The 25,755-nt window shown below is 50.7% G+C and overlaps 1 protein-coding gene across 6 annotated transcripts in view; it reads left to right on the top strand.

The window, feature by feature from the left end:
* Positions 1-25,755, top strand: part of ARK2C (arkadia (RNF111) C-terminal like ring finger ubiquitin ligase 2C) — a 107,266-nt gene that overhangs the window by 71,449 nt on the left and 10,062 nt on the right. For 3 of the 6 annotated variants that reach the window (XM_067014918.1, XM_067014923.1, XM_067014920.1), the window contains exons 2-4: positions 17,411-17,726; positions 19,386-19,496; positions 23,994-24,183. In XM_067014918.1, the coding sequence (XP_066871019.1) occupies positions 17,411-17,726; positions 19,386-19,496; positions 23,994-24,183 (617 nt within the window). Of the gene's footprint in view, positions 1-15,300; positions 15,330-17,410; positions 17,727-19,385; positions 19,497-23,944; positions 24,184-25,755 lie in introns of those variants that run through there. The other 3 variants (XM_067014922.1, XM_059041008.2, XM_067014921.1) reach the window with 3 other exon arrangements.

The following is a 25,755-nucleotide window of genomic DNA, read 5'->3' as shown; positions in this document are numbered from 1 at the left end:
GTGCACGCCTTCCGTGCTCCAGACGTCACAGCTGTGGGCTAGGTGTCACTGTGCCCTGTTACAGATGAGACCACAGAAGCCCAAAGTGTAGCCCCTGGCCAAGGTCACTGGCAGGTCCTCCCTGTCCCTGACAAGTATTCTCAACTCCCCCACCCCCCACAGAATTCCTGAGGCCTTGGGCTGCTTCACATGAGGGATGCCTCACGTTCAATACCTCCCTCTCTTTCAGAAGCTGGAGGTGTTTCTGGCCTTCCCACCTTAGCCAGGGGGAGCTAGGCTCCTTGGCACTCTGCTAAAGCTTGCTGCTTCGGGTGACAGGTCTTGAACTCAGTTTTCAAAATTGTTTGGTTAAAACATTGCAAGCTGGGAAACCTGCCAAGTCCTCTTCTCTCCTGAGTAGAATTAGAATAAGGCAGCTGCCTGACCCTGATTCCCAAGTTCACACCCCAAGCACCGTCACTGGAACCCAGCCTTATCCTGAAGTAGATATGTGGTGACATCCGAGGGGCCCTGGAAAGACCCTTTCCACCGCAGAGTACGCCTGCTGTGGATGTCAGACAGGCCTGAAGTCATGGCTGTAGGGCCTCCCCACGCTTTCTCAGCAGATCGGAGTTATGGTTTCAGATTGGGGGTGGTGGACGCCCTGTGGAACAGAGAAGCTCTACAGAACTGAGCCCAAATGCACCTTGAGTTAGCCCTGCCACCTGGGACGTGTGACAGCAAGGTGTTTACTTTCTTTGCACTTCAGCCTGCTTGTCTTTTAAGTGGGGAGAGACAAAGAGTTGATATTTGGGGAGAGGAGTGGCAAACAGTTGTGGGAGGTCCTGGGAACCTGGGATGAAGGAGGGAGGATGAGAAAGGCGGGGCAGAACAGCCTTGAAGGTTGACCACCTTTCCTATTTTGCTATATGGACGTGTTTTATTATTTTATTTTTAAAACGACTCTGTATTTTAACAACCACAAAATATATACACGTGGTACAGAGGTTATAGGGCACAAAATGATGTATACAAACAGATAAAACCCCATTCCCCTCCCTCTTCTGCCCCCAGCCACCCAAGGTTTCTCCTCGTGGGGAACCACCATTGCCAGGCCTCATGGATCCTTCCAGAAATCATCTGCGTATTTGCTTCTGCTGCACATGTGCTGAAATCTAAACCACACAATGTAATTCAAACTGTTACAGCATCCTCAGGTTCTTCCCATCTATGTGCTTCTTGTAACATCTTTGATACTAGACCTCATTACGTGTAAGTCACTTTACAATTTTCAAGGTGTTTTAACCCCAGCGTATCTCAAATGAATCCAGGACAGTCCTGGAGGTAGAGATGGCAATATCCTTATGCCCATTTTGCAGGTTGGGAAGTGGAGATTCAGAGAGGCTAGGCTACTTGCCTAAGGCCACACAGCGAGTGAGTAAGACCCATTTAAATGCAACTTGCCTTTCCCTCGAGGGAAAATACTTCACCCCCCCATATTGTGTTGGGTATAGAGCAGGTACTTAACAAAAAATAATTGACCTGTTAAACCTGGACTGTGTGTAGGCACAGCCAACAGGCAGGCCTGAGTAATCCCAGCAGGCCACGGGGCAGGTTGTGGATACACGTGTACACTCACATACACTCAACACCCACACGCCTCCCCCCAGACTCGGGAAAGGCACACAGCATGTGGAGTCCCTTGCCCTGGCGGAGAGGGAGAGGTACATTGGTAGCTGGGGAGGGTCTCTTGAAAGGCCATGTTAGGTTTGGTGGGGGCCAGCTTGCCTCCAATAAACATCTTCATTTCATCCACCACAGCCTTGCAAATGAGGACTTAGGATGGGATCAGGGCTTGACTGGAGCTACAAGTCCCATGAGGCCTCTAAAGAACCTGGCGACTGGCCTTTATTCTTGGCTCTTGGATACCCCGCTAGCTTCAGAGGACAGCTTCAGAGGACTGGAGCCCCAGAGATGCAGGCTGGTGCAGTTTCAGGGCCTGGGAGAGTCCCTGTGTCTCTTCAAAGTGCCCCCACCCCAGGCCTGGATGACCTCGGCCAGAGATTGACATCGGTTCAATGCCCACGGGAGACCTAACCTAAAATTACCAGCAATTTGCCTAAGGAGCCCCCCTCCCCGCCTCCTCAGTGTATTTGGCCCTTTATTGAGAACATACTTTGATGGTGCTGACAGTGAAAGAAAGACAGGTTTGGAATCAGAAAACCAGGCTCCAAACTCCCAGCGCTGGGCCAGATGATGTGGGGTGAGTCTACCTAACCCTCTGAGCCTCAGTTCCTTCATCTCTAAAGTGGGGATAGTGTCATAATTCACTGAGCTGGATGTTTGTGGGGCTGGCTGCATTGGGGAAATGCTTTATAAGAGGTGACATGATGCACCGACATTATACAGCGCATCATCATGGAGGCACCCGTGTGGGGTTCCTGAGGGACCTGGAGCACCTGGGGTGGAAGAAAGACAAGCAGGGGAGCAGAAAACAGTGCCCGAAGCCCTGGAAAAGGACACCAGCCCTGGGTGGAAAGTCAGGATGCCCAGTGCTGCACCAGCTGGCTACTCAGGGCTGGGGATTGTCCTCAGCCCTTTTGACTTTGCTGTTGGCATTTCCCCTGCTAATTAACATGTCATGGGGGTGGAGAGAAAGAAGAACTCAAAACAATTGATTTGTTATTTGCTAGCACATCTGGGAAAAGGCTGGGTGTGGGAGGTCAAAACAGGCTAGAAATCAATGCTTCACCTTCTCAAGGAAACGCAGGGATGTGTGGGTTTCACTTCTCTGTTGCTATCGCTGATGAAAGCTCTAGGAAATCGAGGTTCAACTGCAAACTCTGGACAGAGTAGAAGGCGGGTGGCGGGGAGGAGGAGAGGCATTTAAAGCTCTTCTGGCTTTGTCAGGAGAAGGGTAAATCGGGGACCTGGCTGGTGCTTAGGGAGCCGATTAATAAGTCATCTATCGAATGAATCCATCCATCCATCCATCCATCCATCCATCCATCCATCCATCTATCCATCCATCCATCCATTCACCAAGTGTGCACTGAGCACTCAGATTCCATCTAGCCCTTTCCTGAGGGCGCTCTGAGTGTTGCAGGGAGAGAAGGCAAGGCTTTTGCTCTGTAAGCATCCAGACTCATTCAAAACAATCACAGCATAATAAAAAAAATTGAGTCTCCACCTCAATAAATGGCAACATCATCTGTATCAAGTTTGCATTTTTTCTGCACGATAACCATTCCAAAGCTTGGCGTTAAGACAACACCCATCTATTCAGCTCACAGTTTAGTGGGTTGATAATTTGGGTTGGCCTCAGCTGGGAACTTATCTCTGCTTCACATGGTCGCTCATCCTCCAGTGGCTTAGCCTGGGCTTGGTCATATGGGAGTCTGAATGAGAGTGGAAACGGCAAGGTCTTTTGAGGCCCAGGCTCAGAACTCGCATGGTACCGCTTCCACTACATCGGTCAAAATCAGTCCAGTCATATGGTGAAGCCCAGATTCAAGAGGTGGGGAAATAGATTCCGCCTGTTGGTGGGAGGGGCTACAAAGTCACCTTGCGAGGGGTGTGCATACCAGGAGGGAAGGATTGGGGCCACTTTTGCAAACTGTTAACACACCATCCTTCTAGTTGCTCAGGACAAAAGATCTGGAGTCCTTGTCCTCTGTCTCTCATGTTCCATGTCCAGTCCATCCAAATCTGGTCACCTCGACCCTTGACATATGTTTTGGATCTGACTGCCTCTTTTTCTCTCTGCCCCATTCCCACCCTTGTCCAAGGAACGATCATTTCTTTCTTGGTCTCTGCTTCTGCCCTTTTGTCCCTGTAGCCTGTTCTCAATATGGTGGCCAGAGGGAGTCCATTTTTTTCCACTTCTCTGCTCAGACACCCTCCTTTGGCTTCTAATCTCACTCAGAGTAAAAGCCAACATCCTATAATGGCCAGTGAGGTCCTGCATGATCTCAATATTTACTGAGCTCCCCAAATTTATCTCACCTAAACTCCTACCACTCTCCCCTATCTCACTCTGCTTCAACCACACTGGCCTCCTGATGTTCCTCAAAATGCCAGGCACACTCTCACCACAGGGCCTTTGCACTTGCAGTTCTGTCTGCCTGGAAAACTCTTCTCCTGATATCTTCATGCTCCTTCAGCTGGCAAAGTCACCTTCTCCGTGAAGGCTCATCTGGCCATCCTATCTAAAAATTAACCCCCTGCCTACTCATCCTCCTTCCCTGTTGGTTTCCTCCTTAGCTCTTATCATCATCCATAAATGACATATTTTCTTATATAACTACTTACTGTCTAGACCAGCACTGTCCAATGGAAATACAATGTAAGAAATATAAAATTTAAAACTTTCTGTTACATTTTAAAAAGTATGGAATTTATTTTAATCATATACATTATTTAATTCAATATATCCCCAACTTATCATTTCAACATATAAGTGATTTGCAAAGTTTTTAGTATGTTTTACATTTTTCTGTTGGTACTAAACCTTTGAAGTCTGGTGCTTATTTTACACTGACAGCCTTTATCAATTTGGACTAGCCACATTTCACGTGGTGGCCACACAGGGCAGTGCAGGACTAGATCACAGTCCCATGAGGGCACACGTTTTTGACTGTTATTCACGGCTAATCCCAGCATTAGAACAGTGCCTGGCAAGTAATAGGCATGCAGTAAATATTTGGTGAGTGGATAAGTGACGTTTAAAGTCAAATGCAATTGGCCAATCAAATGCATGTGGCCAGACGGCATTAGACCCAGAGAAGACCTGTTGTCTGGCTGGCTTCATCCTTAGGGCTGCAGGGGCAGAGCTGTGAAGGAGATAAAGTCAGTCTTTCTCTCCCAGCCTTGCCACCTTACTCAGCATCTCCATGATTTTTCCATTCTTTCTGGACAGAGAGAAAGCCTTGCAAGTTCATCCACATCCAACATTAAGGACTTAATGTGCTACCCTCTTGGGGACGTTTGTATCTTAAAAGCAGGAGTGAGAGAGAGTAATGCTTAATCCAAAGCAATGACTCCCTCCTGGAGAAGTTTTGCCTCCAGTGGGAATGTTGTTACTGGCCCATGACTATCTCTCGTGTCCTAAGTTCACCCCAGGAGCAGGAGGCCAGCCAGGGTGTTTCCTTTGATAGGGAGGTCTTGGGTGGTGGTTGGTTGCTGGGTGCCCTGGCCACTGTCCTCTGCCTGCCATTTCACTGTAGACCGTGCTTGGGGTTTGATGGGGAGAGGGGGGACTTGGAAGAAGTAGGTCTTCCCTGAGCCTCTTCTCTGCAGCCAGCCCAGTGGAGGGTGAGAAGCACTTGTCTTCTGTAAGGCACTTTCACAGCTGGCATCTTATAGTCACCCTGTCAGGTGGCCAGGTGAGCCACTATGCACTCATTTTGCATATCAGAAAGCTCAGTGAAGAGCTAGGAAGTAAAGTGCCTCAGCTGCTCTCCTGAGGCACAGTCTTGGCCTCTGGGGACTCTTGGTCCAACTGGGGGGACCTGGCCAAAGGGACATTGGCCTGGGGTGATACCTACGCAGGACACCAGGCAGTGAGCCGAGTGGACATGGGCACAGCCTGACATGGCCTGCCTGGGGTGGGGGGCGGTCATGCTGGTGGAAGCAGAGGCCATCACAGGCCAAGCCAGGGCCAACAGAGTCCCCTGAGGTGACCCGAGAGGGGCCTTTGCTGTTTTGGGCATCTGGGGCCTGCTAGTTCTGAGATGGTGACAGCGCAGTCTTTTCCAGGCATCGTCTCCCTCCCGCGCTTCTCTCTCTTCCCTCTCATCCTTCAGATGTCCCCCCTCCTGTTCTCTCCTACAGCCACTCTCCTGCCTTCCTTTCTCCTCTCTCATATATTTCAACCAACATCCTCCCTCACTCCATCCTCCCCCCTCTCTCTCTGTCACACACACACGCGCGCACACACCCCACATCCCAGGGTGCCAGACCGAGGTGCCCATGGGCAGTAACAGTTGGGAATCTAATTTAATTGCCTCTGGCTCCCTCTGAAGGCAGGTACACGCCACCCGCTGGCGGAATTTAATTGCAGCACGTGGGGAGGCCGGGAGCCCCCCACACCCTGTGCCTAGACTCACTGGCTGCCGTCTGAAATCCCACCATTAGGACTTCATGATGTGACCTTGCTAAAACATAACTGCTCCTGGGGAAAGCCATCGTGGCACGTCTGTCATTGCCCATCACAGTGAGCGGGCCTGAGAGCCAGGCCGGCAGCAGGGCGGAGGAGGCATAGGAGAACACGGAGTCAGAAGGAACAGAACCCTCCCTGGGGAAACGGGAGGCCGAGGAATGATGTTACCCTCAGTCCTGCCCACAATATTCCTAGGGCTGGGCCTTTGTGTGGGTGTAACCTGTGTGCTGCAAATCTCAATAGAGTACTAGTCGAAGTGACTTTCTGAACTTGGTCTGACTATTCTGGATACCAGGCAATGCTAATGTGAGATGGGCCCAGGTAGCCGCCCTGACACTTCTTGAAAGTTGTTGAGGCTTGGTTTTTTTTTTTTTTAATTTACTTGAGTTGTTATCAAGAATATTAGAAGATTATCTAAACTCATGACCTAGGACGAACTGCATATGGTTTACAAGAAATCTAACCAGTGCCGTAAGCAGTGCAGACCCCTCCTTCCTTGGCCAGGAATGGCAGGAGGCTTTCTGTTCTGGGTTTGAAAGCACTTCTTCTGGGTTCGTTGGTGGTAATTCACACTAACCACCTGGTGTGCTGGGCCACCCCAGTCCACGTTGGATTTGCAACTGGATCCCTAGACGCGTTGAAAGAATTCCCAGTCTTTCTGTGTGCAGCATCTCCCACATCAGTCTTTCTACGTTACACTTTACCTCCTTGAGTCACGTTTGTTCCTCTGCTACCATGAACCCCCCCAGTGCTGAAATGCTGGGAGGCAGCTGTTCTGCACACTCCCAAGGCTTTTAGCAAGATGCTACTTCCTACATGTTCAACAGTTCATTTCCCTCCTTCCCTCCCTCCCTCCCTCCCCCCTTCCTTCCTTCCTTCTTTTCTTCCTTTGTTCCTTCCATGAGTTCTTACTACGTATTAAGATCTGTGCCAAGCACTAGGAATACAGGTGCATGAGATAGAGCCAGGTCCTGCCCTCATGGGGTGAGGTCTTCTGACCATAGATACCCTCTTCAAAATGCCCTTTTATGACTATAGTGGGAATGTTTTCATAGAGCTCCTTGGCATTTGATGGAAAAAAGGATCTTCTGGGATGGAAGATGCCCAGAAGACTGACCTATTACCTACAGGCGCTTTCCTCTTCTGTAATTGCATCCTGTCTCTAGCTGACCCCCCGTTCCTGGGCTCCCTTCCCTTATCCCTGGTTTGCAACCACAAGTGGAGAACTGGTCCTTTGCTGCTTGCTGGAAGTTTGCCGTTTACTTGTCTCATGCCCATGAGCAAGTAGGCTTCCTTAGGATGGAAAGTTCCCTCTCAACAGTGCTTTGAGAGCCAGGAATTCAGTTCCTCCGAAGAAGCTGAGCTTTTCGTTAGAGATCAAAGGTTGGCTCGGGGAAGCATTCACAAAGCAGCTGTAAAGAATCCCTCTGGTCATATCACTTTCTTTCTAGGCCGTTTGTTCCCATTGGTCAGGGAACCAAACTATGCAGAGGGAGGAAAGCAGACCTCTGGCAGCCAAGAAACTGAGCCAGGGAATAGGCTTCTTTGGGGTGTTCAACTGGAGCAAAAGAGGTTAATTCGATTTACCTGGAGTAAGGAAGGAAGCCAGAAAGAACAGTCTAAGAAGCTGGGTTCTGGGCAGATGACCCACTTTCCATATTCTTCATCTCTGATTTCTCTGGCTCGCACTCAAGTAGTTAGTTCACGAGGTACACACCAGCCCTGGTCCTGCCATTCAGACATCCCACAATTTGCCCCCTCCTCCATCTCTCCTGTATCACCTCTCCAACCATCCTGCAGCTGAGTGGTTCACGAAGGATACATTACCTAGCAACATGAAACTGGAACGTGTCCCACGCTGGAGAAGTTGGTGGGGGCCACTGGGAGGCTCAGAACATGCAGGAAACAAAGTTCTGAGCTGTATCAGTGCAGACGGAAGGGAAGGCTCCTGGGGCCATGCTGGGTAGAAGAGGGAGTCTGTCTTTGGACGCCTGCCTGTGGGTTGCTTCTCCTCCTTGCATCTGCAGGCTTGGGCCCTGAGCACTTGGGTGTGCTCTCTGCTTGCTGCCATGTTCCTTCCTCCTTTCCCCATCACCCAGACCAGCCTTTCTGTGCTTTCAAAGACCAATTTGGCCTAACTATGTTCAGGCAGGGGGTAGATGTTGCAGTGAATTTGCATCATCTTGTGGTGGGCACAGAAGGGACCCTGGAGGACCCAGGCCATCTCCCCGTCCAGTGTTCACACTTCTCTGCTGGCAGCTAGCCAGCCTCTGCACGGACACGACCAGTGATGAGGAACTTTGGAGGACAAAGTGAATTCTAAGAAATGTCTTCCTCATGTTGACCCAGACCTACCAGAAAGAGCTAATTCCTTTGCCTGCAGCCATTACCTGACCCCGAGTCTCCTCTTGGCTGCTCACACCCAGATTCTTCAGCTGTTCCTCCTCTTAGACAACTCAAGTCCCCTCCCAACCCTGGTCTCCTCATCAGCCTCCAGTTTATCCCTGTCCAAGGTGCCCAGAATTTGTGCCAAGACCCCAGAATTTTCCTCCATCCCACTTTATCAGTTAAACCCTATGAATTGTAGGACCTAAAGCTTGTCACAGGATTTCCAGGGACCCTGCAGGAGTTGCCTGTGACAGGAGCACCCAATGGGCTGGAAAGACCTTGATCTACTCCATTAAAGTTGGGGCTTGTCCTTGGCATTTTCTTAGGCCAGGGAAGAGGCCGGGGGCTGCTGGTCAATGTGGACTGGGCTGAACCTATGCGATGTCAGCCACCATGGCCATTTCCCAGCATCTCTCACAGCAGAGATTCAGACTGCTTCCCCATGGGCACCAGCAGCTGGTCCCTTGTTATCCCATGGTTACTAGGAAGGGAAGGCTTCCTCCTGGGTGAGCTTGGGATGGGGATGGGCATGGATGGGGGAGGGGGGACCACCAGGGCCTGGGCAGGTGGGTTCCTCTCTGGGCTAGCATGTGTGCATGGGTGTGGGCATGTGAGGAGCTGGGTGCTGGGTAGGGGGACTCTGAAATGCAGCACCACAGGGTGGAGCACACAGCACTGGAACTCAGGAGGCCTTGACTCCGGTCCCAACTCGGCCATAACCACCCGCGAGCCCTTGGACAAGCCATCCCCCATTTTCCAGCCTCCTCGGGGTTCTCATCCTGTAGATCAAAGGCTGTATGATCTCTCAGCCTCATTTAGCTTGAATATTCGACGATTCCATGAAGAACTGTATTTCCTTGCTAGCTAATAATCTAATACTTAACTTTTCTAAGATAACGAAGGTCTTTTTTCTCTTTTTTCCTTCCTTCTTCCTTTCTTCCCTCTCTTCTTTGTGCCTTCCTGCCTCCTTCTCTTTCCTTCCCTCTTCCATTCTCTCACTTTCTTGCATTCTCTCTCCCTTCCTTCTTGGAAGTTTCTTTAATCCTTCTAAGAACAAAGGACATTTACTGCATGGTATTTGTCCTGAAATCATTCACTTTACAGCTGATTTTTTTTTTTTTTTTTTTTTTTTTTTTTTTTTTTCAGTACGCGGGCCTCTCACTGTTGTGGCCTCTCCCGTTGCGGAGCACAGGCTCCGGATGCACAGGCTCAGCGGCCATGGCTAACGGGCCCAGCTGCTCCGCGGCATGTGGGATCTTCCCAGACCGGGGCACGAACTCGTGTCCCCTGCATCAGCAGGTGGATTCTCAACCACTGCGCCACCAGGGAAGCCCAACAGCTGATTATTGGAGATAAAATTTGTCCAGAAATAAAATGCCAAGTATAATAGGCAAATGCCACAAATCTGATGGAGAGAAGAGTTTCATCCGCTGGGAGATTCCATCCCAGAGTTAACATCTGCCCTGGGTGGTCGAGGTTGGACAGAATGCCACAGCCCTGGGAGGTAGGGTATGGGGCCAGGGGGCAGGTAAGACCCCTGGGGGTCCAGGAGAGGTGAGAGGAAAGGTCACAGGGGGCAGTGAGAGAGAGAGAGGCCAGAGGGGTGTTCGCAAGGGATGGAACACTCAGAACCGGCTTTAGGATGAGTGGCAGCCACTGGAAGATGGATTTAGAAGTTCAGCACTTGTCTACTCTGCCTCTCCCTGCTTTGAGCTCAGTTCCGGTGCTGGACATGGGACAGAACATATAGGCTTGTCCCAACAGGAGGTGGGGCAGGAGACCTGGGTCTGGCCTGGCCTGCTGGGGGACTCCGGGGGCAGTCACAACACTCACTCAGTGCGCAAGGTCTTCCTGGGCTTCTTACTTGGCTTTCCCGCCAGCAAGAGAAGAGGCCAGGCCAGAGGATGCCTGTGGCCCCTTCAGCGGAGAGATGTTAGCAGGTGTGTAGCATCATTGTGGGTCACGGTCTCGGAAACTGAGGCCCAGAGAAGTCCAGTGTCCCGCCTGGTCTGACAGCGAGGGGAGGCACCCAGGCCTCTGAGACGGAGCCCTTACACCGGGTGACTCTGCCTGGCTCTGAAAGCCTCTTTGGTAGCAGAGGCCTTCCTCCCTGGCCTCCTGTGGGCAGAAATCTGCTTTCAAAAAACTGGTTTTCTTTGCTGCTTGAGAACTGGCTTTTCAGAGAGGAGTAGACTCTGACTCCAGCCCGGCTTCAAGGGAGTGCTCAGCAGAGACAAGTTATCAGCCTCCTGCCCCTGCTGGCTGGCTGCCCTCCATCCCGGGGGCCTTTGGGAGGGACTCGCTTTGGCCCTCCCCACCCTTGTGACTCTGCTGTGGGCCCCGCCCTCCTGTTCTGCCCCCACCTCTAAGGGAGAGAGATGCGGGTCAATGACCTGAGAACAGCGGGAATCTGAAGGCTGAGAACTGGCCTGGGGAGGATGGGACCTGCCGGCTTCCCTGGAGAGGCGGGAAGGCTTGGTTCGTTCCCATCCTATTCTCCCAGGGTCCTGCAACCCTGGGAGGAGTGGGGGACGTTCAGCCTGGTTGGCCCGTGGGTCTGCAACCTTGTCCCTGAGGCCCCCGCTGGCAGGAGGCAGTTACAGATTAGAATACAGCTAGAACATTCCTCCAGATCAGAATGCTGCCTGCTCCGGAGAAGCCTATCAGGCCACATGGATCTGCTGTCTCCACCGACGTTTCTGGCTTTCTGACTTGTTGGCCTGGCTCTTCTCAACTCCCACCTAGACCCATCTCTGAAGCTCCTCTGGCCCCCTTGTCTCCATCTCCATGGTCCCCAGGAAACCTGGACCGGCCCAGCATGTCCTCTGGGTGTCCAGGCCCCGTTTCTGCCCTGCTCTGCTCCTCAGCAGGGCCCCTCACTTTATCAAGCCTTCTAGTTCCCTGGCTCTGCCCCTCCCTCCCATTGACAATTGGCTTTCAGGAAAGACCTCAGTTCAAATCTCTGCTCCATCATTTACCAGATGAGTGTCAATGAACCTTCCAGAGACTCGAGACCTCTGTCACTGTCATCTGCACCCACCTTGCCCACAGCCTTTGGCCCCCACGTCCTCCGCTTCTCTTTTACCTTCCCTTCCTCATGGGGCTGTGTGGTTTCTGCTGTTCCGCCCCCTCTCCAGCTGCCAGCCTCTTTGGCTCGCTGCCCGTGAGGCACGAATCAGCCACCCGCTCTTGTGGAGCGCCTGCGTGTGCCAGGTGGCCATCAGGCAAGCCTCCGCACAGTGGCCTCCCCCTGCCCCAGCCCTGCCTTGCCTTGCTCAGGCCCCAGGGGAGCACCCCTGCTTGAAGGTGCTGCCAGCTAGCTCTCAGGGGGTCCTCCCAGCTAGCTCTCAGGGGGTCCTCCCAGCTAGCTCTCAGGGGGGTCCTATAGCATCCGTTTCCAGAATTCTAAGGTGCACATGTTTTTCTACACATTTCTGAAACTAATTTGTGTCTTACACTTGCTGTGTTTCTTTAATGTGGTGTTTTTTTTTAAAAAATGTAACCCCTCTTTCTCCTCACTCCCTAAAAATGTTATTTAGTTCATGATGAATCCTCCAATTGATGGCATTTCAGTCCTGGGGAAATAAGATAAATGGATAATATATTCAAGGACACCTGGAGATTATTTTTTTAACCCAAAGGTGTAACTCTAATGGGAAAAATTGTAGGTTGTTGATGGGGGCATTTTGGGATGTATTACTCAGCTGTCACTGGTCACTGGCTTGTCATGGGCCCGACTAGTCTACCCTAAGAACTTCACTCCTCTGGTCTTAGAGACCGAATACAGCAGCTGCTACTTTCACAGACCCTACAGCACACAGGGTTGGGGTGAGTCAGGGGCCCCAGCATGGATGTCTCCGGCCTTTAATGTCCTTCTGAGCCGAGCTGATGAGACTGAGAAGCCTCTGGGGATGGAGATGACAGGGGAGAGGGGCACAAAGTCCCAGAACAGAAGTCAAAGGACTTTTGCAGGTAGAAATTGCCTGAAACATTATGAGACATATAGATACTTCTGTTCACTTTTCTCTTGCTGCCCATCCAGGAGAGAGGGCAGCTGCTCTCACTGGCCAGTTGCGTGAGTTGGAGGGCACGGGTTACAGGAGAGTGGAGACCTCTCCAGGGTGGTGGTCGGTCCTCTCCCTAATGGGCCTCCATAGAAACCGGAAGGGCCCCCCTCACAGGGTGGGCGCCCTCCTGGCAGGAGGGGCTTGTGGGAGGGAGGCAGCTGCTGTTCCTGGTGGTGGGAGAGGCTTTACCAGCCCCTGAGGGGGAGGACGCTGGCCTGCTCTGCCTGCCCGGTCCCTGTGCACTGCAGCTTTAAGACCCGGAGCTCACCCGGGCCGACTTGCCACTCTCTTTCCCTCTCGATTTCAAATCCGTTTGCCTTCAATCAGCCCCAGTGCATCAGTCCCCTTGAGCCACTGCTTTTCCCTCAGTCCCTCCAGCAGTGAGCCAACCAGGTATTTACTGCGTGCCAGCTCCAGGGAGGTGCGTGGGGATCCAGAAACAGCAAGACAGGAAGCTCAGCCAGCTGGGGGCGGTGAGTGTGAAGAAACAGCTCAAGGTAGCTACTGCCAGGTGCCAAATGAGTGGTAGTGACAGGGCCTTCTACAGGAATGCAGAGGAGGAAGGCGTCCCTGGGGGCTGGCAGGCAGGGGAGGCATGTTTTGAGTTGCTGAGAGATGCCCTTTAAAGACAGGGAAGGCAGTGACCAGCATGAGCAAAGGTCCTGGGGTGGGAATGTGCGTGGACTGTCTGGAGATTTGATGTCGGGGAGGGCTTGGGCAGTGGGGATCAGGGGGATGGAGCTTGAGGATCAGGCGAAGGGGTGTGCGTCTCACCAGTAAGCAATGGAGACTCCCCCTCTGAAGGCAGACCACTTAGCAAACTTGGCTAAAATTCTTTGCTCTGTGCATGGAGTTGGTCTTTTGCTTTTGGAGCTGCATTGTCCAACACGGAAGCCACTAACCACAAGTGGCTATACGAACTAAGGTGTGTTGTAAGTGCCAGATGTACACTGGATTTTGAAGACTTAATATGAAAAAAAAAAACCCAATGTAAAATATCTCAATAATTCGGTACGCGGGCCTCTCACTGCTGTGGCCTCTCCCGCTGCAGAGCACAGGCTCCGGACGCACAGGCTCAGCGGCCATGGCTCGCGGGCCCAGCCGATCCGCGGCACGTGGGATCATCCCGGACCGGGGCACGAACCCGTGTCCCCTGCATCGGCAGGCGGATTCTCAACGACTACGCCACCAGGGAAGCCCACAATAATTTTTTTATATTGAGTACATGTTGAAACAATATTTTGGATATACTGAGTTATGTAACATATACTATTACAATTAAATTCACCTGTCTCTTTTTACTTCTTTAAAGGTGGCTACTAGAAAATTTACAATTACATATGAGGCTCACATTGTAATTTAATAGACAATGCTGGATTGGAGTCTTTACAATATCCTTTTTTTTAAAACCCCATTCCCTTCTTCTGCAGTCATGCGTGTCTTTCACTTTGTTAGCTTTCGACAGCTCTCCTTTCCCTTCTTGTCCTCCTTCCTTTGGTCATGTAGACCTTCTCCTCCCTTTTTATGGTATGATAGATGGTGGTGAGGGAGAAGGGGGAATCCAGAGCCTGCTTGCTCAAGCTACAGCCCCTGGACTCATGGAAGCCAGCATTCAGCAGGCAGAGGAGGCCCTACTGATCTGGAATGCTTGTGGGAATTAAGGTTCTAGATCATTCTTTTCTGGCTCACTGCAAGTGAGCCAGAAATGCATTTTATTTCCATTTTGTTTTGCAAATATTTATTTTTAAAAGATTTTAAAAAATATATTAATGGCCTGCCTGTCATTTACAAACTCAGATAGCTCCAATATAAGACACATTTAGTAAAACAGCAATTGTCTGCCCCTTGCCCTCCCCACCCTAGTCCCACCACTAGAAGCTCAACATTTCCAATGCTTCTTCGAGTATTTACTTCCTGAAATACACAAATTACTAAGTCAATTTCTAAATAAATTCTTTTACTGCTCTTTGTTGATTTTTCAATTTTGACATTATCTATTTTCTTATTATGGAAGAAATGTCCTTTTCTGTTCTAAAATAGTTTATTAGTGCTGTTGTATTATTAATATATAAATATTGTTCACTGCTGAACCAAGTAGTATGTAATAATTACACTTTCTGAACAATTTTTTCTCTTCCTAGATGTAATAACTGCCTGCTTTCTGTGACATTTTTACAAATTCTTACCAAATGCTCTACAAAATTGGAAAATTCCCTCAAATACTATTTTCATGTGGCCAAATCTGATGGTAATGTTATATTTTTGATCCACCCCCCAGCTACCCCTCAGAGTGCCCTCCCTCCTCCCCACCTTGAAATGATTGCTGGAGGCCCTGTACAGCCATGTGCTTGGGAAAGCCCTCTCTTCCAGGTGTCACCCCCTATTTCTTTGCTCCTTTCCTTTGGTTTGCATCAGTAGTTCTTTGAGAAAGGGTGTGAGAAAATATTAAGTTTTTTGAGGCCCTCCGTGGTTGAAAATGGCCTTATTCTACTCTCTCCCCTGATTAATAGTTTGGCTAGGCACAGAATTCTAGATTGAAAATCTTCCCCTGACACCCCTTTGACACCTTGAAAGCAGTTGCTCTACTGTTTTCAAGCTTCCAACGTTGCTCTTGAAAAATCTGGTGCTATCCTCCTTCCAGACTCTTCGAATGGGACCAGTTTGCCTTCTCTCTGGAAGGTGTCAGAATCATCTCTCTGCCCCACTGCTTGGACATTTCCCAGGGAGATGCCTTGGTGTGTGGTTCTTGTCCTCCCTCCTCCCATTTTGCTGGGCACTCAGAGGGCCTTTTCTATCTAGAAACTGACCGTCAGTTCTAGGAAATACTTTAAATAATTTTTTTCCATAATTTTCTCTATTCTTTCTCTTACTAGAAAACTGTGGAATCTTCTGGCTGCATCCTTCAACGTTGGCATCTTTTTCTTCAACTCCTTATTTTCTTGTTCTGCTTCCTGGGAAATCTCCCCAGCGTTCTCTTCCAACCCTTCTGCTGAATTTCAGATTTCACCTCTTATATGTTTAATTTCCAAGAGCTCTCTTGTTTTTTCATCGCTCCTTTGAAAGGAGCTTGTTGTCTCATGGACCCGACATCATTTTTCTGAGGATATTAATTAAAGTGTTTTGAAGTTTATTTTGGGGGGATCCTTGCATTACTTCTGTTCCTCTGAGTTTCTTTTCTTTTTTTTTTTTTTTAACTTAGTATATTCTTTCTCTCTTTTCACTTTGTACTCTTCTTCAGGAGACAGGTCATCCTTGGCTGTCTGTTCATATTGAAGAGTAGGTCACTAATAACTTCCAGAATCTCTCTGTGTGTGTGTGTGTGTGTGTGTGTGTGTGTGTGTGTGTGTGTGTGTATGGCTATGGACCTTTCAAATTACGGGCTTTATTATGGAGTCGCCAGTTGGGGGCTCAACCATTTTACGGGGTACTCCCAACCAGAAGGAACTGTAGAGCTATTTCTGGGGCCAGTTTCCAACCTGGGGCTGTGGGGTGTGCAGGGGAGGGGCACCTGAGTGGCAGCACCCTCTGAACCAAGTGGCAGAAGGGAGCAGGGGTTTCCAAAGTTCCATGTGTAAGACTTTCGCCTAACCACCCCCGTTTGAGCACGGTGCTGCACCCCTGTCCTTCTCTACTGGAGCCTTTCGGGCTCAGTTTCCCTGCAAAATGCCAGGGCGAGGGAGCAGCAGTCACTGCCCTGCATGGGAGAGGGGAGATGCCCTGAGCAGAATTGCTCCTCATACAGACTGGCCACCAGCCTCCCCGTTCTCAGCGCCGCCATCTCTCCAGCCAACACAGGAGTTGTCCTGACCCTTCCAGCACGTGTGGCAAGATCTGTCCGCTTCTCCCTGACTGCGCCTTCATTAGGTGCTTGGTTTCCAATTCCCCAGCTCTGCTAATTCCTCCATTTGCTTTCCGCCCTCCAAAAATCTGTTGACATTTGTTGCCTGCTGATGTCACCTCTCCTGTTCTCTCTGTCCTTGTCTGTTTATTTTCTCTTTATGCCTTTGCTCTCATTTCAGTGGGGTTTGGAAAGGAGCAGATATATGTTGAACCTGCCATGTTTAGCAGGAAGCCTCTGTAAAGCTTCCTGAGGTGCCAAGTCCACTTCCTTCCTTATTAAAGGACTCCAGCGCTGAGAGCTGGATCTTTGCTTATGGAAAATTTGTAAGGCTTTGTCATCATGAAGGTCAATGTTATTTAGAAGGCAGTGGAGACTAGATTAAATGCAGCATGAGCCCAGCTTATTGCTGGAAATCTTTGCTTTTAAATAAATTATAATATTATAACAAATTATTTCATTATTGCTTAAAAATTTTGTGGGATTAGTTTTTTTATTTTTCTTAAAATTGCATGGAAAACAACTTCTGGTTTTTTCTCTTTGGAAATTTGGGCTCCCTGTCGGCTGGGTCCTGGCTAGCCAAGTCTTCAGTAAAGTTTAGAGCTTAACTAGGCTGGACTAAATTTTCTCTAGGCATCTATTTAAAAAGGTAGTAGGGTCAATAAGGTCGCATGGGAGAAATTCAAGAAAGCCAAACTGCCTCCAAGGACCTTAAAATTCCTTTAACAAGTATGTTAATTTAAAAGAGGATGCTTATCTATTTATTAAACAAAATACTCCCCTCCCCCAACACATAGTGCACAGAGCCTTTACTAGGGAGCATCGGATGATCATTTGTATGCAAAAGTGATGACACCATTGTGTTCTAATGAAGGTCTTGAGTTTCACCAGCTGCAGGTTGGGGGTAGGGGGAGACGGGGTCTGTGGGAGAGGGGAGCAGGGCTGGTCCTCATGGAGTCTTTGTCATTGCTTCTCCAGGTGCCCCCTTTCAAAGGTCTCAGCATCCTCACGCTACCTCCTGCCGCCACTTCCATCTGGGCCCCCCGCAGCCGCAGCAGCTCGCTCCCGACTTCCCCCTGGCCCACCCGGTGCAGTCGCAGCCGGGCCTCAGCGCCCACATGGCCCCGGCCCACCAGCACAGCGGCGCCCTGCACCAGTCGCTGACACCGCTGCCCACCCTGCAGTTCCAGGACGTCACAGGTCCCTCCTTCCTACCTCAGGCCCTGCACCAGCAATACCTCCTGCAGCAGCAGCTCCTGGAAGCCCAGCACCGCAGGCTCCTCTCGCACCCCAGGTGTGTGTGCTAGCTGGGCGGGGGCGGGGCGGGGCGGGGGCAGGGCCCAGTGCTGGACCCCTGGCTTCTACCCAGCCAGGCTTGGCCAGCAGTCAGTCACCAAATGAGTCTCTGTGTAGGAGGCAGCTTTTGTTCCACTTAGAGGCATTTGTTTCAGGCAGTGAGCGCTGCCTTAACCTGATACGGGTTCCCTCTGTTGCTCATGTGTGTCCTTGTCACAGCGCCCAGGTAACCGGTCAGGAGCTGGGTAAGTGGTGGGCTAGGATGCTCACAGTGGACTTTTCAACGCTGTGGGAGACTAGACTAGGGCACCCCTCAGGTCCCCTCAAACTTCATGGTCACCAGATTGTAACATTGGAGGTCCCTAAGGGATACCTCAGGACAGGGCTGGGTCAGCCGTGCCCTCAGAGAGCCCACCGTCTGGTTGGAGAGACCAGCTATGAAACAAGTGCAGAGTAAAATGAGACAATACTAATCAAATGGGGCTGAAGTAGCTGTGGGATCCTGGGCAAGTCACCTCACCTCTCTGAGCCTCAATTGTTAAAGAGAAGGAGCTGTACAAGTTAAGTGGTTCTCAAACATTTTTGTCTCAGGACCCTTTTTACACTCTTAAAAGTTACTGAGGATTACAGCAAGCTTCTGTTTATGTGGCTTATGACTATTGATACTTACCCTATTAGAAATTAAAACAGAAATTTAAAAATACTTATTAATTCATTTAAAAATAACAATAACAAAGTTATATGTTAACACCAATAATACGTTTTTCAAAAAATAGCTGTATTTTTTGCATCTAAATCAGTGAAAAGAGTGACTTTTTAAAAATACAAATTTACAAGTCTTTTTCATGCCTGGCTTAATGGAAGATGGGTGTGTTCTCAAGTCTTCTTCTGCACTCAAATGTGGCAGAATCACATGTCATATAGTTTCTAGAAAATTCCACTGTTCACTTGTGAGGGAATGAGAGTGAAAAAGCAAATAACATGATAGTATTATTATGAAAATCATTTTGACCTCACAAACCCCATGAAGGGGTCTCAGGGACTGCCAGGGGTGCTTGGAGCACACTTTAAGCACCTCTGGACTTGATGATCTTTAAGGCCCCAAGCGTCCATGTCTGTAGAGGTTGGGGTGCCTGGGACAGAAGGTGAGTGCTGTAGGAGGTCAGAGGAAGGAGAGATCACCATGATCTGGAGTGTTCAGGGAGGCCTTCCTGGAGGAGGTGGCTTTGCCCTGGGCCATGAAAGCTGGGAAGAGTGTGGAGAGGGTGGAGGAGAGGAGAAGAGCATGGTGGGAGCAGAGGGGGTGCACAGAGGTGGAAGAGCCTACAGGAGGCCGGTCTGTGTGTCCTGAATACATCCCACCAAGGACAGGGGGGAGAAGTAGGAGAAGGAGCAGAGAAGCTAGAGAGACCGGGTGAGACAGCTGACCTGCAGTAGTCACACCCAGGCAGAGGCTCAGTATAGTGGGCAGCCCAGAGACAGCGGGAATTTCTGAGTTATTGGCTGCTGCCCAGGAAGCTTCCTTGGAGTTGGGGAAGAGGGCTGAAGGCCACTGCTCCACACGTAGGCTGTGGGCTGGGGCTGCTGAGCACTCCTGGGAGCTGGGCTGGCCCTGGGCAGCCCTGATGCCTGGATTCCTCCTTCCCTTCCGGTGCAGGAGGAGTCAGGAGCGAGTGTCTGTCCACCCTCACCGCCTCCACCCCAGCTTCGACTTCGGCCACCAACTACAGACACCTCAGCCCAGGTATTTGGCTGAGGGCACTGACTGGTGAGTGGGGTCCCTGGGGGAGGGAGGGAGGAGGGTCTTGTCTGATCCACGGAGTTCCTGTTTCCTTCACTTCAATGATGCCGGAGTCCTAGTCTTCAAGCCCCAGCTTTTGCCCTGTCCACCCTCAGGGCCAGATGTCCCCCCAAGGTCCTGGTTCCAGCAATGAGCTCAGATGTGGCTAGGTGCCATCATGTGCTCAGCCTTGGGCTCAGTGCTCATGGTACTGCAGGGGAGGAGGGGACAGGAATGCAAAGCATTTCCCAAGCTCAGGGAGTGCTGTGAACCAGTGGTCCCTGGGAGGGGGGCGGAAAGGAGAATCTCAGGAGCTAGCATGGTCAGGGAAGGCTTCCTGGAGGGGATGGGCCTTGAGGAGTCCAGAGAGAAGTGCCAGGGCATGCCAGCCAGGCAAAACAGGCTCATGGAGATAGAGCCAGCTGGGTTGGAGGCAAGGACTGGGGAGATTGGCTGGGGAGAGGTTGAGGGCTTGGTTGTGGTGTCTTTGTAGGCAGCGGGCCCCTGTGAAGTCTTCCCACAGTCTCCTGCGCTCAGGGCAGAGGTCTTTGTTGCCCTGGGATGCAGTATTGCTTTGTTTTGGATACTTGGTCCCACCCTACTCACAGGTTCTAGCTCAGGGGAGGGCTGACCTAAACTAGGGCTGGATCTAAACACCTGAACACTTGAAAAAGATGTGTAGTTCACGAAAGTATTTAGAGATAAAGAGCATCACGCCTGCAACTTATTTTTAAGTAGTTTAGGCAAAAAAATCCACGGAGAACTCTGTGTGTGTGTTTGTATGGAGGGATGTATACATGGAGAGAGAGAAGGAAATAGAAATGCAGTAAGGTAGTAAAATTTTAACACTTGGGGAATCTGAGTGAAGAGTATCCAGGAATTTTTTGCGACTTTGAGGTAAAAAAGTGTGTGTGTTTGTGTGTGTGTGTGTGTGTGTGTGTGTGTGTGTGTTTGTGTGTTTTAAAGAATGTAAAAACAAACAAAAAACCTCAACGGAAAGGGATGGGCTATTTAAAAAACAGACGTGCATCAGTGTCATCACTCAGCCATTTAGTCAAGCAAACTGGTGTGGGCAAGGGTTGCTTTGGAAGCAGCCTAGGACCGGACACCCAGGAATGGTTCAAAAGGGTAGTTCTGGTTGACTGGATGCTAAAGGTGCTTCTAGGTGCAGGAAATGGTTGCTTTAACAGGTTCCGTGTCTCCAGCCTTTGGTAGTTCTCAGGTTTTCTCTGTTAGATTTAACTCTCTCTTAAAACATAGATTGCACCACGGCCAGCTTCAGCCCAGCCTTTTTCTAATTAGCAGATTCAAGTTAGGAAGATTTAATTGTTGTTTGGATGAAATCCTGTCCCTCAGCAGGCAAGTCAATCCAGTTTAATTCTCTTCGGCACACAGAGCACCTGGTGTCCTTGTGTACCGCTGAGGGATCTGAACAAGGTCCAGCGTGGCAGGTGGGAGGGGATGGGAGACGCGGTGAGGCGGGTGCTGCTGAGATGCTGGAGGAGCGGTGCGGGTTAGGCCGCCGGCCTGCTTTATTTGGCCAAATCTCCTGTGTTCCTCACTCATTTCTGTCGCTCTGCATTCCTGACCTCTGCTTGCCTGCAGAAACAGAGAGGCTGGGGCTCTGAGAGGCTGGCCTGTGCCCCAGCAGGGGACGCTGGGAGGCCCCTGGGCTGAGTCCTGCCCGGGTCCACCTGGGGCCCTTTCTGCCTGTCCTGTCCCCACTTCCCAAGTAGGAGGTTCTCCCCCCTGTAATTAGCTCTGCTCCAGCAAGGGCCAGCCAAGTGGTGACGAGGGGCTTTTCATTCCACCCCTCTTTTCCAGGGAGGCCTCTTCTGCCAGGAGATGTGAGGTCTGGAAATTAGATGACAGGAAATGCATTATAGGAGGGGCTGCGCTCACCCTCTGCAAGGATCCCTGGGAGGGAGGAGGTGGGGAGTGTGTTTGCGCACACCCCCTTTCCTTTAGAGAATCAGCAGAAACCACCGACATCTGCCCTAGTCATTCCAGGAATTGGCATGTCCCAATAGCTCTCGTCCAGCCCCAGGCCTGAGGCTGCCTGGCCCTCCCCCCCTTACTTTAGGAGATTCTAGCCCTACCCAAGCAGCTGCTCTCACTGAGCATCCTGGCCTGTGAATGTGTGGGAGCAGCAGGCCTTGGGGGTTAAATCCCCCCCATCCCCCCTTTCTGGCCTGGGCCCGATAACTTGACCCTGACCTTGAGCTCTGCTCCAGTGTCTCCGTCCTCATCGTGCTCCTCTGACTCAGTCCTGGGTTCACAGTTCTGACTCTGACCCCAGTGCAGACAGAAGCCCGTGCGGCCACGCAGCCCTAGCCCTGCCTGGGCACCAGGGAGAGGGGGGGCAGGGGTGAGGGCTTCCTACCCTCCTTCCCCTGCAAGCAGCTCGGCCTCAGCAAAGGAGCCCTGTTCGAGGATCCTGCGTTTGGGAAGGGATTTTTGATGAGATGATAAAAGGGGATCCCAGAGCCCACTCAGACCCAACCTGGGCAGATCACCCCTCTCATCTGAGGGCTGAGGTGACTTTTGCTTCTCCACTCAGCATTCCTAGAATTGGAGGGATTCTGTTCCCTGTTCCTTGGGACTTTGCTTTAGGTAGAATTCCCTGAACATCTCTCTGCTACTTTGAATCTGTTGGATTCCCTGGGACTGCTGGGCAGGTGTTAAGAGTCAGAGTTTCTGCCATGTGAGGTGCCCCGGGGAACTCCTTTCCCCGAGGCAGGTCATGGGGTGAGCCCAGGCCAGGATGGGAAACCCTGGAGCCCCTAACTGGCTAGCCTGGGGCCATGGATAAGGCACTGGCCTTCTTCAGGCCTCTGCTGGGCCTGCGAAAGTGAGGGGCTGGACTAAGGGAATTTATAAGTTTGCTTCCAACTGGCTCCAAGAGTTACCTCATGTCCCAAGTGACAGACTCAATCAGGAGTTGTCCCAGGGATGTGGGCTAATATATAGAGGAAATGTAGGCATATATATATATGTCATACTGTATAGACATCACAGCTGGAAGCAGAAATTCCTTTAATGCTCCTCATATTAAAAAAAAAATGTATTTGTTGAATCAGCCTTTTTTTCCTGTCACTTCCCCTCATCTGGATTTTGCTGGTTATGCTCTGGAGGTGTCACCCCAGACGCCCCTTGGTTTGCTAAACTCACTATACACTGGCACCCAGGTTGCGACTTGAGCAGATTCAGCTTCAACTTGCATTTTCTGGCAAAAAATCCTTCACACGAGGTGCTGTATTCTTCCAGCAGATAGCTGTTTGTCTCTCCTGTGTGATGTTCGTAGCAATTGATAATCTTTGCCCGGATCCTTTATTTCTTTAGGGGATGAAAGAAGGTGACAAATAATTCAATCATTCCTTATTCATTTATTAGCTAGAAAACTTTCATAAAGAGCAATTTTCGGGCTTCCCTGGTGGCGCAGTGGTTGAGAGTCCGCCTGCCGATGCAGGGGACACGGGTTCGTGCCCTGGTCTGGGAAGATCCCACATGCCGCGGAGCGGCTGGGCCCGTGAGCCATGGCCGCTGAGCCTGCACGTCCGGAGCCTGTGCTCCGCAACGGGAGAGGCCACAGCAGTGAGAGGCCTGCGTACCGCAAAAAAAAAAAAAAAAAAAAAAAAAAAAAAAAAAGAGCAATTTTCCTTCATCCACGATTTGGTTACCCTGAAGTACAGTTAACAGAGGACAGGCAGGATAAATGTTTGGTTCTTCCCCTTTATTTATTAGTTTTCAAAATGAAGCTTTGGGGCATCCTTCTGGATCCTTCAAAGGGGACCCGTTTTCTTTAGCATCATTTCATTCTCATGGATTTGAACCTAGTTGATGTATTTCAGTCTATTGCAGTTACACTCATTGATACAAAATGCCCAAACTCTGCCAGTGGGAGCCTCTCCAGGATGGTTCCCGAATCCTTTTGACTTGACCTTGATAACTTCCTTGCTTTTAGTTATGACAAGATGTTTCAATCTCATGTTGCACAATTTTTTTTTTTTTTTCTGTCTCAGACCGGAACTTAGCCATTTTCCAAGGAACACTGGATCCTTTTCAGTTGATTGATTTTTAAGTGAAATGAGTTTCCTGTATGGTGAGGAGCAGGGGCCCTGGTCCAGGAGAGCTTTCCTGCCTCACAGCTGCAGGTCCCTCTCCTATTATTTTCTCAAAGTGGTAAAAGTATGGCCTTTGCCCACCTCCACTTTATCTGGAGCTGTCTTTCCTTTGCTCTGTATCGGTGACCGGCTTATTTGGATTCCTCTTTCAGCATTTCTCTCAGGGATGGGCTTTGGTGCACTAGTCTCAAGTAGTATGAGGCCCAGACTATTCTAGTTCCTTCGATCTAGCAGAGCCCTTCCTTCTCTGAGTCTCGGTTCCCTTCACCATAAAGAGAGGGGCAGGGCTAGGCGAGACTGAATCCCTTGCAGCTCTGGCAGTTTGTGACTCTGACTCTACTCGACGGGCTTGATGTCTGAGGTCCCTTCTGCAACCCGATGGCCGGATCACCTGTGCTTCACCGTGGCTGTGTCCCTGCAGGGATCTCAGTGTGGACACCGGCTTGAGTCCCGCTCAGTTCCAGGTGCGGCCCATGCCTCAGCACTATCAGCATTACCTAGCGACTCCTCGAATGCACCACTTTCCCCGAAACTCCTCCTCCACGCAGATGGTGAGTGAGAGGCTCTGCCAGGAAATTGACTCCCTTGCTGCCTGTTGGTACCAATGGTGGGCTGAGGCCTGTGGCTCCCTTGTGTCCTGCCCGGCTGTGTCCTGAACACAGGCGGGCCAGCCGCTCCCCTCCCCTCCCAGCTCCTATTCCCAACTGGGCTTGAAGGGGAAAGAAAGCAAAGCTGCTGGACCAGAAGCCAGCACTGCTGAAAGGAGGTGGGGCACTGGGGGTGGGGCAAGGGGCCCTGTGGCAGGCCCCGGTGTTGGGGGGGTGGGCGGTGGAGTGAGGGAGGGTTGGGGGGAAGGCTCAGGGCTAAGAGCAAGCAGTGTAGTCCCTGGACCCCATGTGACCTCATTTAGTTAATTTATTGGGTCAGCTTCTCCCGGGGTTTTGGTTTTACTTATCCGTGAAATGGGAGGAAGATGCCTGGTGTGGGGAACACAAGAGACCCCAGAAGTGGCCCCTGGGGCTGCCTGCTGATCTGGTGCTGCCTTGTGCAGAGGGCCAGCCTTCAGCGCTGCAGGGTTTGGCGACTGTGGGAGGATCTGGTTGGGTTTGGGGCCTTTGCATACCTGGCATCCCGAGCTGTGTGGAATGAAGGTGAAGATAGTCCACTAAAGCAGAGAAAGGCTGATTGAAAATCTTATTTCCAGACAGCTTCTTCATGCTGCTGCCCTAGAGCATAATTCGGCCCTTCCAGCCCTTGCCTTTGCCCTTTGACCACTCAGCACCTCAGTCTCCTCATTCGTAAAATGAAAGGCTTGGATGAATAATCCCAGAAGCCTTGTCAGCTCGGAAGTTCTCAGGTTCGCCTTATGAAGCACCATCTCCTAAGAATAAAAGCTAGTGGTTACTGAGCACTCACTGCATACCAGGCACTGTTCAAAAACACCACACGAAAGGTTTTATCCCTGTTTTACAGATTGGCAAACTGAGGCATAGAAAGATTAAGCCCAGGATCGCGCAGGAGTAAGCTGAGGAGCTCTGACTCACAGCTGGAGACAGGGTGAGGGTCAGGGTGAGGTGAGTGAGGCAGGGCCGTGCAAGGATAGGATCAGATCCTGTTTTTATTTAAAATTTTGATAGTTTGTTCATTATGGATTCTTTGCATTAATTTTGATTTTAAAATACTACATTAGGGCTTCCCTGGTGGCGCAGTGGTTGAGAGTCCGCCTGCCGATTCAGGGGACGCGGGTTTGTGCCCCGGTCCGGGAGGATCCCACGTGCCGTGGAGCGGCTGGGCCCGTGAGCCGTGGCCGCTGAGCCTGCGCGTCCGGAGCCTGTGCTCCGCAGCGGGAGAGGCCACAGCAGTGAGAGGCCCGCGTACCGCAAAAAGTAAAATAAAATAAAATACTACATTAAAGTATTATTTATCTTGGTTACTGAGTCATTCGGTGCCTCCTTAAATTTTGTGCCCTCACTTGCCGCACCCTGTTCTGGGCAGTACAGAGCGGAGGGGAAGGGAGTGAACTTTGCCATCCGACTGCCTGGGTTTGAAACCATGGTTCTGTCACTTACTTCATCCGTTTGTATCTCACTTACCCTATCAGCAAAATGGGAATAGTAATTGCA

This window comes from Kogia breviceps, chromosome 15, assembly GCF_026419965.1.
Source record: "Kogia breviceps isolate mKogBre1 chromosome 15, mKogBre1 haplotype 1, whole genome shotgun sequence".
Classification (NCBI taxonomy): Eukaryota; Metazoa; Chordata; class Mammalia; order Artiodactyla; family Physeteridae; genus Kogia; species Kogia breviceps.
Note: the sequence above shows the minus strand (reverse complement) of the source record. Positions and strands in the feature narration are given on the sequence as shown.